At 35.0% G+C, this 13,548-nt stretch overlaps 1 protein-coding gene across 5 annotated transcripts in view; it reads right to left on the reverse strand.

Moving 5' to 3' along the window:
* PPP2R5C (protein phosphatase 2 regulatory subunit B'gamma) overlaps nt 1-13,548 on the reverse strand; it is a 71,765-nt gene that overhangs the window by 10,134 nt on the left and 48,083 nt on the right. For all 5 annotated transcript variants that reach the window (XM_064423322.1, XM_064423326.1, XM_064423327.1 and 2 more), the window contains 8 exons: nt 12,550-12,749; nt 8,523-8,633; nt 7,885-7,977; nt 7,637-7,767; nt 5,132-5,191; nt 3,084-3,192; nt 1,987-2,040; nt 94-264 (listed from right to left, as the gene is read on the reverse strand). In XM_064423322.1, coding sequence (XP_064279392.1) covers nt 94-264; nt 1,987-2,040; nt 3,084-3,192; nt 5,132-5,191; nt 7,637-7,767; nt 7,885-7,977; nt 8,523-8,633; nt 12,550-12,749 — 929 coding nt within the window. The remainder of the gene's footprint in view (nt 1-93; nt 265-1,986; nt 2,041-3,083; nt 3,193-5,131; nt 5,192-7,636; nt 7,768-7,884; nt 7,978-8,522; nt 8,634-12,549; nt 12,750-13,548) is intronic.

Raw genomic sequence — 13,548 nt, forward strand, 5'->3', positions numbered from 1 at the left:
TTTGTAACAAATAAAATTCATTATGGTGAATAATACATTCCAAGTCTGATTTACAAAAACTCTGGTATCATTCTACATGCAGTAAATACAGACCTGAAAGTGTGGACTGGACACACATTTGGCTAGCTGTCTGAAGAGAGGTTCCATAACTTTAACAAATTCAGATGGCTCAATAACATCTAAAATTTCTTCTAGTTCATTTAAAAACATGACTTCTTTTGGACTGTGAGTCTTTGGCCAGTATTTCAGCAGTGCCATTACCACCTGTAGAGACAGAAGATAAAATTATTTTGTAATTTCACTTTACCTTGAACTCAATTATAATGCATTAATAAGTCTGGTATTTTAAGGAGAACACAAAACTCGTGATTTCTTGTCCCATGTAACAGTAGCACAATCAGACATGGTTCAGTGTCACAGAAATAACTGTTAAGAGGTCTAGACTGACTTCTTCAGAAAACAAAGTAAGACATGTTCAAAAATAGTTATCAAAATACTAGAGAGAAAACCTAACATCTAACTTAGTAGGATCAAAGTGCAAATTCCCTACTACATTATCAGGAAAATCATCTGGCACTTAAGTGACAGCAGCTTTAAATCTCTACCTTCTTGGGGACGCAATCCAAAACTCAAGCAATTAAGTTCTATCAATATATTTTAACAAAGTATTTATTACAAATGCATGAATTACAGGTGACCAACTATTCTAGGCATGTTGCTCTTAAACTTTGATTTGACTATGTTATTATAATCTTAGTCTTAACTTTCTTCAAGATTAATAATTTATTTACCCAGCTTGCTTACCAAGCAAAACATGAACACTCAAAACACCATTCTGTGATTCTATGATTTTTAAATATAAAAGCTGCAAGCAATATTTAATATCATCACTGGCAAGACAACTCTGAGAGGTAAGTGCTTCTTTCATGTATTATTTAATCAGGAAAGCAGACATTATGTCCTCAATGAAGCCTTGGTTAATATACACAGATCTTAAAAAAATAACATGTCAAAAAGTCTCATGTGACAATTATAAGGGGAAGCAAAGACCAGGATCTTCTGAAGAGGAACTTAGTACTTTGCTGATGTATGTGCTAAGTTTTTAAAGAAAGTTGCAATCACATACTAATTTGGGATTAAAAAATAAAACAAACCTGGTTGCATATTAGTTCTAGATTTCTAGATTCCTACTAGGAAATACGCAACATCCTATCTGATGTCTGGAAGAAAGCTAAGAAAACAGGATCTCATACAGTACAAATGACAGAATGCCTGACATTTGCTATCCTATTAAATATTAAAAGCTCCAGCTAGAAGAGAACTCCTGCTCAGGTGCACACTGGATTTCTTGAAACAAAAGGAAGTTTCCATTTTACAATGGAAATGGTCATAATCTAATAATGTGCACTTTTGTTAGCAGCAGTTGTTTTATTGATCTACTGATTAAACAGATTAGTTCTTACCTACTTGATATTGGGTGTAATGAAGCAAACCATTAGATACTATAAAGGACAGATAAATTTATTCATCTCTGCAATTATGTGCAGCTAGACCAAGGCCTGATTTTGTCCAAGGTTGGTGGACATAAACAGGATCTGACTTAAAAGCCTTGCACCAATAGGGAGCTGTGTGTCAGAAATCTGTGCTCCATCATAACATCCATCTCTGAACAGAGCACAGTTCAGGCAAACTAATTTCTGACTAAACTGCTTCTAGATCCACCATCTCCTATCTGCTCAGCCAGAACAAAATAAGCAGAATAAAATCTTTTTAAGAGCTGTACAATTAATGTTGTTTTAGTTAGTTTTAGATATTCTGAACGACTGCTGGAAAAAACTAAATTTGATAGATCAAAATGGTTAAATATTTGACTCAAATATGAACAATTACAAATAAATACTTTGATCTCCAAATCTCCTTCAACAGTCTAGAGATGTAAGGTCTACTAATAGTTCAAAATATGTAATAATAGCAAGATGAACTTACCGGTTCTGTAAGTGTGCTGTCCTTTTCTAAAAACTGAACTACACAGTATGCCAGCTACAGCAAAAGAAAAGGAGTTTTATTAATTCTCACTATGAAGCTGAACACATTTTGAAGTCACTAGCGTAAGTCAAGAATAATTTTGAATGCTTCAAATAAAATACAAGTTTCTTCTTGTAATTTAAAAAATTTAGAATTTAAAAACCTATTTGGCAGACAACAGAAAGGTAAATAGGCTTTAGCAATTCTTTCCAACATTTGCAAGTCTGTCCTCACCTTTTCCTGTGTTATAATATAGATACACGTGATGATGTTTTCTTTTTAGACCTAGTACTTTGCATTTCATCACACTTCATCTTTTCAAATACAGGACTTAAAAATCATGACCTTGTCCTCTAGAGTACTTTCCACTCACTAACATTTTGGTGTCCCATGCTGATTTAGTAAGTATTTTCTATTTCATAACCTAAGTTAGGTAAAAGTGCATTGAAAGCCGTAAATCTTGGGATTTTTTAATACATCACAACTAATGATAACTATGCCTATCAATATAAGCTGATGGATTAAAAGCATGGTACAACTCAGAAGCCCCATTTTTTCTGTGTACTTCTAAAAGGACATATTGAATTAAATAATTATGTCCTTGTAAATTCTGAATTCCTTTCAAAACACCAACAAACTGAATTCAGCTGAACTGCTTAATGTAATTTAGAACAAAGTGCTTATAGATGACATTCATTAAAACCATACTTTTCTGCAATTTTTTATGTCTAAATATTACAGACAAGAAGATAAACAAAAAATCCTGCATGGATAAATACCAAGAGCTCTGACATTATAGATGAAACATATGTAGTAGTTGATTAAACACTACAGTGCTTTAGAAAAGGGTATTACTATGTACATACATATTTTCTTTTTAATTTTTATATCAACAAGTGAAGCATTATAAGCATATATGTTAAGTAATTTCCCCCAGGCTGACCAGCAGGAAGTTTTGAAGCTTAGAACTGAATTTACAGCAGACTTACTCAAGTCCCCCAATCTCTTCAAGCAAGCTTACTTTAACACTAATATGAAAAACACCAAGTAAAATTTACCTGTGGATGGTAGACACTGAGTGATTTCACTTTGTGTAATGGTAACAAAACCTTCAATAGGAATATTTTGTGCTCTTCTTTTAATGGTAAGGCAAATCCATTAATTATGCTGCCAGGGAAAGAAATTTATAAATAAAGATCAGTAATTATATGGAAGTTTGCACTAACATACAGGATATACAAAAATTCTTGGGCTTGTTTTCTAATATTTACAAATAAATAGAATAGTCAATTCTGTCTACCAATCTGTGTCCATACCTTAAACAAGTTTTTCAGAAGTCTCAAATTCTTTTTCTAAGCTGCACACAACTGTACCTACAGTTCAGACTTTACCTTTCATTACGAACTATTCACTATTTCAAAGCTGTGAATGCACACCTCTCCCAGCTTCTTCATGGGATTAACAAGTGAAACAGACAGGATGTATAAAAGGTAATCCAGGACAGCAGACAAGTCAAAATATGACTTCTACTTAACTATTAGTATTTCTACAGGGCCCTAGAGTACAACCAAACAGCATATCCCAACACAAGACATCCCAGTTAGAGCTGAGTGCAGATGTAGCTCAGTACTGGGTCAATGGCACCTTCCCCATAACCCACAGAAACACAACAAGAAGCTCTGTGTCAACAACATGCTCAGTGAAACTTCTTAATGGACTGGATGAATAACCAATACAGAACAGCTCCAGCCCAGAAGCCTCATTGAGCTACTAGAAATTTTGATTTGGAAGCCTGAGGGGATAAAAAAATCCCCAAACCAAACCAACAATGTCACTTTTAAATTTGAAATACTTACAGCCAGCCTAACAAAACCAAGAACGAAAAAGCTGGTGACTCAATAACAGCTTGGAATTCAGCTCCATATTCTAGTACTTAAACTTTATGTTTTCATTATGAGTTTTGAAGAGTGTTACCTGACTATAGTGTGTTGAAGTAACGATGGACATGTAACTTCTTTAATCACTGAAAATTTAATTGAAAATTAAAGAACTATTCTGAGCAGGCATGTAGACCTAGGAAATTTTAAAACATCTTTGCAATTTCAACAGCCTTCTGGGCTGCATTAAGAAACAGCATTGCCAGTAAGCTGAGGTGAGTCAGTGATCCTTCACCTCTGCTCAGCCCTGGTGAGACATCTGGTGTTTGTGTTCAGGACAAGAAGGATGCAGATATACTGGAGGGAGTCCAGTAAAGTGCAATGAAGAGGCTGGAGCATCTGACATACACAGAGAGGCTGAAAAAGGTGTTTAGTTTGAAGCAGAGAAGGCTCAGGGGGATCTCACTCGTGTGCAAATACATGAAGGGATGGTGTGAAGAGTCACTCTTCTTAGCAATGTGCATTGAAAGGGCAAAAGACAAATTGAAAGATGGGATATTTAATTCAAGGACAAGAAAAAACTCCTTTCTTTTGTGAGTGTGGTCAAATGTGGGAACCCATTGCCCAGAAAGATTGTGGAGGTCTTCATCCCTGGAGATACACAAAGTCTGACCAGACACAACCACTAGCAACTTGCTCCTGCTCGTCTCTTACTTTCACATGCAAAGATATGGAAATACCATCAAGTAATCCTAACTTGAGCTTTTGTAGTGCATTAATGTAAAAAAAATTGCCAAGAGCTTGCACATGGATTACAGAAATCAGTTAATATAAAACTCACTAGTGTCAATGGGGCTATCACCTTTAAATGGTAAAATTTTAGTGTCAAAGGCTTAGAGATACATCACTGAAGTCTAAGAAATTATGAGATTAGTGAAAGAGGTGTATGAAGTTTCGTAACTTGTGCTTCCTTTGTTCACCCACTATATGATTGTGAAGAATTTTTAATAAATTTAAACTCACTACATTTTACTGCTAGTTGCTTTACAACTATTGTTAATTAGAAAACAAGACCTAAAAAATAAGATTACAAAAATTGTCATGTCCCAAAGCATAGCAAAAACTTGAATTGGCAATGTTTCTGCAATCTTATACAAAACCCCCTTGATTTTTGAAGTCCTCTCTTAAAACCAAGTGAGTTTAATTAAAAAAAAAACCCTACAACTTACCTTCCCAGTATTTCCAGTAATTCTGCTATGCCATTGTGATGTTCTGTTTCATAAATAAACCTAAATAAATGAAACATTTTATTGGTTTACTGCTGAAGAGAGACACAAATCTAACACCAAGATTCCCGTCTATCATTATAGGTAGCCTTGACCCCAAATATTTCACTCAGTAAAAGGAAAGCAGAGAGACACAAAGGAAAAGAAACTTTGTGGAAACAAAAATCAGCAGCCCACCCAGCTGCTTTCAAGCTTCACATCTGCTTTGCTCTTTTCTCCCACATTTAACAAAGCAGCCTACACACTCAAGCTTTTCCCAATACTCATATTTTATGCCATTTTAATAATGCAAAACTGAACACAGTTCAAATAACACTTTAAATATTAAAATAACACAAGAGTATCTGGCATAATTAAATGCCATGACTCAACCTTCTACAGCAAATGCAAGCACAAAGTGTTCAAACAGTTACTACTTCTGGATGTAAAAAGCTTCTTGGCATTACAGATCTCTGTGCACACAAAAGGCTTGCAATAAACAAAGGAAGTCACATTTTCCTGCACCTTCTGACAGAGCACTGTCATTTATTAGGCAGCCACCTTTCAGCCTCCTTCACCCAAGTGTAAATTTGTTGACAAAGTTCTATGCATGGCTTCAGCTAATTTGCAGAGTTATAAACATTTACACTTAGGAGAAAATAATTCCACTAATTTGAAAGCATTTTTTGATTTGAAAATTTGTCATACACTGAGGTATTAAAAGCTACTTTTAATCCAGGATATTTGAAGTGACAGTTTTTAATTCTTTAAGACCCCTTCCATGTAATTCAGGATATAATTCCAAGCAAAATTAAACACATTGACGCAAAAATGTTTGGATTGACATACAGGTTTCATAATTAAAAAAAAAGTATTTTACTTCAGGGGAAAAAAATACATTAATGCAACTATGGGGAAAGAATTAATGTAATTCTGGTCAATGACTAAAAGACAAATGAAGGTGAAAATTTCTTAGGTAAGCACAGTAATAAACCAACAACTGGAAGGTAAAAGTATATGAAAATGAAACATTTTTGAAGTTGTACACAAGAGTTTATCATTTCACACATAATTCAAGACAGGCTAGAACAACTTCCCTCCTTGGTGAGCGTAAACAAGTGTACCAGTTTACATTTGGAAGCAAAATTTTTAAACTTTGAGCTCCTAAATATTATACAGCTAAGTGAGTTTTTCTCTAAGTTTGTGGTTGGCTTTTCTTTTTCTACCACAACTTCGTAGCTGTGAAAATTATATAATCTCCCATATACATGTCAGATGGAAATCTCTCTTATACAAACAATACAAAGTTGATTTAATGAGCAGATCATTTCTTAGTCTTTCAAAAGCTTAGCACCAGAACTATCTGTATTCGAAGACTTTGCTTCCACTGTCTCTGAAAGCAAAGTGCAAGAAATGGCAAATAAAAAACTTTTCAGAAGTGCATATAATGTGCTATGATGCTGTTTTACCATCTGTTCAGATATTTGAACAAATTATGCATTTTGGATTTAATTTAATAAAATCCAGGGAAATTTATTGATGTGTGGGGGAAAAAAAAATCTGCATCTTCAAGATCCACCTGTACTTTTTCCTTGGGATATACTGGCTCTTCACTTGCCCCGTGAAGTCAATTTCCAGCTGACTGCATGACACTACAGGGTCACTAATTATTTTAAAGTAGCTCCTCTGTATCCTTTCCAAAGCTCAGTTGTTGCCACAGCAGGAAAGATCAGCTCCCTCTACAGCTGGTACTGCCAGGTGCCATTCAAGATATGGCACTGAGGGCCTGGCAGCACCACACATTGATTTTGGGATGAAAACAGTGGCAGAGAAGAAGCACGATGGAGGGAGTGTGAAACTGCTACACAACATTATTATTTGTAGAAAAGCAAAGAATATCAAAATGAAAACATTCAAACAGGCACCACAATCTTGCATTCACACTGGATGTAACAGCAGTGAAAACACACTTCTCAAGGCCTTTGGTAATACAGTGGTTTGTATCAGTGATAATACTACGGTTCATTCTGCGGCAACAAACAAGTATTTCACAAGAGCTCAACTGCACATGTCAATTCTGAGGAAAGAAGAGGCAGCAGACATGTTCCTTCAAGCAAATTACAGATCTCTCAGTCATTCAATTTCAGCCAATTTTCTGCATTATGAAGAACTACACCTTACGAAGGCATTAGTGTAATACAAACACTACCACCCCCCCAGCCCAAAAAGAAAAGCCTCCCACAGAGATACCAAACCACCCACTAAATCATATACTAACTCAAATTTCAGCTTGCCATATGCCAGAGGCAAGACTACCCTAATTTAAGTCTCCCAGAGTGGTATTAATTATTATTAGATATAACAATATTAAGTATAAAAATATTAAGAATTTTAAAAATTGCTAGTAGTGTCTTGAAGTGTTTTAATTGCACACCTCATATGTACCATAACACAAAGATGTTGACATACCTATAAAATATATTATTAATTTGTTTCCGGATGTAAGCTCTTAAGCCTAAGAATTTTCCATATATTCTGTGTAGAGTTGTTTTAAGAAAATCTCTTTCACGAGGATCTTCACTGTCAAAGAGCTCTAAAAGCTGAAAAGAGAAAAAAAAGAAGATGAACATTAACTGAACCTAATGCATTGTAAAAATAATTGAGAGCTTGAAGTAAAAAAAAAAACCAACAAAAAACCAACCTTTTTTTTACCTTACCTGTAATACAAACTTCTGATCAATATATTTCTTAGCTATATTAGGTTGAAAATCTGGAGATTCTAAAAACCTTAAGAAAAATTCATAAACAAGCTGGAAAAATAAACAAAAAACCCAGTATTAGTCTTTTAAACAATAAATGTTTTATAAGCATCACATTACCAAAATTGCTGATTAGTTGCTCAGAACTGCAAAATGTTTTTAGGTATATTTATCTATATAACACAGAGTAAAAGCTTTGCTCTTGCTCTCCTGACAAATTACAAGAACTTGAGGTTATTTAAACTGCAGAAATTCTGCTGAGCTCCATCACTACACTTTACTCAAGTGACACACAGTAATCTAATATTTATCATGCCCAGAAGTCCATGTTCTAGGAAGCCTCTGTTCTCCTCTGTTTGTCACGGTACCTCTGAAAGTTAAAGCTGTGCCAAAGCCAGATCAAAGCACTCATAGTGACAAATAGCTCATTTAAAATCTCAGCAGTTACATCTCTACCACAAGAAACACATTTTAAAAATTACACAGAAAATTGTTTTGAGATAAACACATAACCTAAACAATTTAGAATACATATATAATGAATTTAATGTCAAAATTCTGTTATAGACTGTGATGCCTCAGCCTCCATGAAGTACCTGTAGATGAGGCCATGCAGCTTCTAGGGTTGGTTCATCTTCCTCTGGATCAAATTCTGCTCCCGTTGGGTTGGAAGATGGTGGTAATGTTCGAAACATATTAACTGCAAACTGAAATTACATTTCATTTAAAAACTCTAAACTGATGACTTAAAAAAATACTTTCAATACGGTTTTGGCTAAGGATACTTTACATCAGCTATTTTAATTAACTTTTGCAAAAATACAAGCTATATAATGCAGTATTTTAAAGAGAGAGGAACATTCATACGTTACATAGTTCTAACTTGGAGAACACTTTTCTATGCAGTAAGTACTCTTTGAAGCACAAAACTACTGCCATGATGTGTTTTATGAGGATACTGCTCTGACCTCTCTGCACACAGAAACGTATATAAGCAGATGTATGTAAAATGTTTACACAAACATTTTTTATATACACACTTAATAAGGCCTTGCAGCAACCTGCAAAAGTGTAAGTCAGAAGTAGAGATGCAAACCAAAGATAACTCACATCTGTTCTTCTCTGTAAGATACTAGTTTCATTTCACATAGTGGCTGCACACATATGGGAACACTTCAAAACCAAATTCCACAACACCAACCTCCCCAGTGGTATTTCTGAAAAACCACGTCCACCTGACATTACAGAGCATTTGTAGGGGACAACTACACACCCTAATACTTTAAATATTTGAATTCTGAACCCCTTGAAAAACATTTAGCATCCTCATGGAAGTGGACCAGTCTGCAAACATGAACTACTTTTCAAGTTGTGGGTACACATGTATTTTAGTGTTTCCAAGTGCTTGCCTACACACAAGGGCCAAGGAAGATGTGTATGTGCTGTCCTGCCATCTCACATCTGACAGGCTGAGCAGACAGTGGGAGGCAGTATCAAACTGCATCAGCTAAATCTGCAAGGCTTACATTATACTCCCATGAGGGAAAAGTCATCCTGGATGCTCTGTTTTTCTGCATAATATTCCTTCATTCAAGCAACTGAGACATAGGTCTGATAAACACCAAGATATGTCAGAGTAATGGCTACTGCAGAGAATTAAAACTAAAGATGATATATCTTTATGTTTCCCTTCTTAAAAGCATGGACATCAAGTGATTAACCACCTTTGTTTAAAAAATATGGTGACAATTTGCAATAATCAGAGGTTTTCCAAGAAAACAAATCTAGGAAGACTAGACTTGAAATTTAAAACTTGCTAAGATTATTAAACAAATGGAAGAATAACCTTATCTAAAGAATTCTTAAAGTCTCAGGCTCTCACTACAAAAAAGAAACATATGGGTCATGGCAGGTGTTAGCAACCAAGTTTTGTACTTTGTATTTTTGAAAACAGAAAATAGATTAAAAACTTAGAGAGCATTTTTTCCATGAGAAATGGAACCAGTAAAGCCTGATGTGATCTGTTTTGCATTTTATATCCTTGACCAACAGAATACAAAACTGCTCAAGTCAAGCTGCAGGATCTTGCACTGAAAGCACAAACCTGAAACTCTCTTGTCCTCTGTCTCTCTTGTCTACCCTACTGAGGTTTAGGAAAATTTACAGTGAATTAATATCAGTTTTACCCATTAAATGGCTGATCTTTTTTCTAACTTCTCAGTCTTTTGACCAAACAGACAAGACACAATCTGCCAAGCCTGATCTCCTCTAAGGCAAATTTCCCACAGAAGTATAAATAAACACAGCACAACTGAAAAACATCCCCCTCCCCAGCTCCTCCTCCCACCAATAAAATTCCACAAGACCCCCCCAAACTTATGAAATTAGAGTCTTTATGAACACTGGCCTAGTGTGCCAAAATTCTGTCAGTGCTGCCAGCACTAACAACACTTCACTTGAAAGGACATAACAGGAAGATGGGAGAACAAAAAGGGAAAAGAAAACAACCTGCATTTTTATCAGTTCAGGGGCTTTTGCTGTAATGGCAGCCACAACTCCTGCTTTTCTTGAGGCCCATTTCATACAACATGAGAATATTTTCAAGCAAGTAGGCATCAGAGATACTACACATTTTCTCCTCCCTTCTGCTGAGCAGCCTGGGTGAAGCTTGATGTGAACAGCTCTGAATAAAGAGGCACATAAACTGCAAGTCTGTGCCTTCTGTATTCATATGAAGAAAGCCAACCTATATTTAATAGAGCAAAATGCAGCACACTTCTATTCACAGCATACCTCTTATTCTAGAGCACGGATAGAGAACACCACACCTACAATGCCCCTTTGAACACAAAACCAAAAAGCCAACCAAACAAAAAACCAACAAAACTTCAACCTCATATAGGCATAACTGAGTATGTAATTTTAATAATGGACAAAAAGTTGCACTGAAAACCATGTCAGTTGCTGAATAAAATTAGATCTGGTCCTATACATAATATAAATTAAAAAAAATAGTACTACCCTAAATGCTAATGCACAACAGAACATTCTCATAAAGCCCTGCTTTCTGCTAAGGCCAAGCTAAAAAAAAGCATTATTATTTTCTAAGTAAGAATCTGAAATGGATGCTTTTCATCACAAAACCCTGAATACATCATGCACATATAGAAAATTTACTCAGACATTTACCTACACATTTTATAGTTTTGAGAAGAGGTACTTAACTATATCACACCTAGGAAATGGAATTTGTATAACAAGCAGTTAATAAAACATTTCCTTTTTCATCATGTCTTTGCTTAGAAATATAAAATGAATTTGAAGGACATATCAGCTGCCTCTTTAAGGAAGAAAGGGAAAATAGTCTTGAATCCACTCTGAAAGAAGAACATTAAATCCATTTTAGAAATTAATTTCTCATAACTTTTGAAAAAAGGACTTAGGCTTAACACTAAATTATTAGCTAAGCCACTAGATGAATATATATCTTAAAGAAAAGATCTTACTATAATTTAGTCCAGAACATCTAAAGTGAAAAAAAAAAAAAGAAAGGTGGGGTGGATAGACATGACATGAGCATTAAGACTATAAAGAATGAAGCAGAATGAGATTATAAGGTAAATGTTTATTTTGTCAGAGAGAAAGAATATTTGAAGGTATGGAAAAGGAAACATTGTTTTATTTCTAGTAAACAGACAACTTGTGAAATTCATTGCCCCGACTGATTGGCCTAAGTAATAATTTAGTAACACCAAACAGAACTTGGACACACACACACACACAAATACAACATGTACACACACAAACAAGTAACCTCCAAGCTGTGAAGTCTGGCAGAACAGCATAGCAAAACAGTAATTTTCCTGCCAACTCCACAAACTTTCCAAACTGAGAACCATTCTCAAATCTGAATATTTCTTGATCCTATTGAAAATGCTATTCCTTACTAATATAATTCAGTGGCAGCAGCAGCACATAACTTATCAATGTTTCTTGGAGGAGTTTTAAAGTAGATGAAGACATTACATTTATTTTCCTTAAAATTCCCACAATCAATTCAGATGTTTGTCTAGAATTTAGCAAATGTACATGACAATCTACACACACATGCCTGAAAGAGAGATCACACCACTACTGGAGAAAAAATACAGTTGCTTCAACAAATGACCAAAGGAAAAAAAAACTATCTGAATTTAGCCTCAAAATACCAGTCCAGGTGCCTTCACTGGCAGTGTCTCTCACAGGGCTGTGTAAAACCAATGCAAGGAAACTCCATACCCTTCAGACCCTTGCAGACACAAAGCATTTTAAAGGCACCAAAAGAATTTTTGAACACCGTATGCATGTATTTAACTTCCCTTCCTATTTTTATAAATACAAGATTTTGTTTTTACGAACTTTAACCATCATCTAATTCTGCTTCATATACGTGTCTAGTTTGTCTTACAAAAAAGAAAAATCAACACTGGCAATAACATTTCAAAGTCCTGTTATTCTTTTGCAGATGTGCAAAAGAGTAACAGAAAACACACTTGATCTTTTCTGAAGATTTCATCAAAACTTCTTAAGATAAATTGATACAGCTGAAGAAGCAACACTGAATGATAAACCAGGAACACTTACCATATGTACTACTTCAGGGTAAATAGGTTCTGTAATCACATTGCGATTGTGTGTGATATATTCTACCATTTCACTTAAAGCTCCTCGTTTTACTTCCTTCCACTTTAGGTCACTTAGTGGATCAGAAACAAAGTCAAAAAGTACACAACATTGTCGTAACTTCTGGATAAAAAGCTTTTCTTGATCCGCTGGAGGAACATCTGAAAGGTGAAAATAATTATACAATGTTTAAATTATACTGCAGTGGATTCACTGCCCTCCCCATTTTTACTTTGTGAAACACAGGTATAGAAGTGTTTAAGATTACAAGCAAACTTTCTAAATCTTCACACAACTTTCAGGAATATCATGTTCCAGAGTATGAGCCCCACTGAAATACCCTGTACATATCAGGATGATTTAAAAAACTGCAACAATGATGCATAACTTGTCCTTGCCAGAAGCAAACACAGCATGGAAAAAAGCACATACTTGAAGAAATGCCTGCATACGCTTTGTGTTTTGCTTAAGTAATCCCATGAGCCGTTAAAATGACAGATATGTGTGAGATTACAAATTATACATAGAAGGATCAGGACTTAAATATCTAGGAAATACCAGATAACTGGCCAGAGGTAAAGAAAGCAGCACCATGGTTTGTCTGCTGGAAACACTTGTGTCCAATTAAAATGGCCACATGATTACAGCACAAAGCCTTAAGAAATGAAATATGAACACACCACAGAGAGTCTGCCTAAGTTTATACCATAACACATTTTATGTTTCTGCATAATGACTTTTTTATTGTTAGATATGAACTATGAAGACAGTAATAGCATGTTGAAAAATAGTACTAGACTGACTTTGTAAATAGTTCTGCAATTTACTCCCATTTCTTCCAGTTGATGAGCTTTTCTTTTTCCTTAGAGTTATCATAAAATGCTAAGAATTTTCTCATACAAGTAGCAACAGCTACCATCCAAGTATTTCAAGTGGTATTACTGAATACAAGCCCATGTG

Source organism: Passer domesticus, chromosome 6 (genome assembly GCF_036417665.1).
Source record: "Passer domesticus isolate bPasDom1 chromosome 6, bPasDom1.hap1, whole genome shotgun sequence".
In the NCBI taxonomy this organism is placed as follows: domain Eukaryota; kingdom Metazoa; phylum Chordata; class Aves; order Passeriformes; family Passeridae; genus Passer; species Passer domesticus.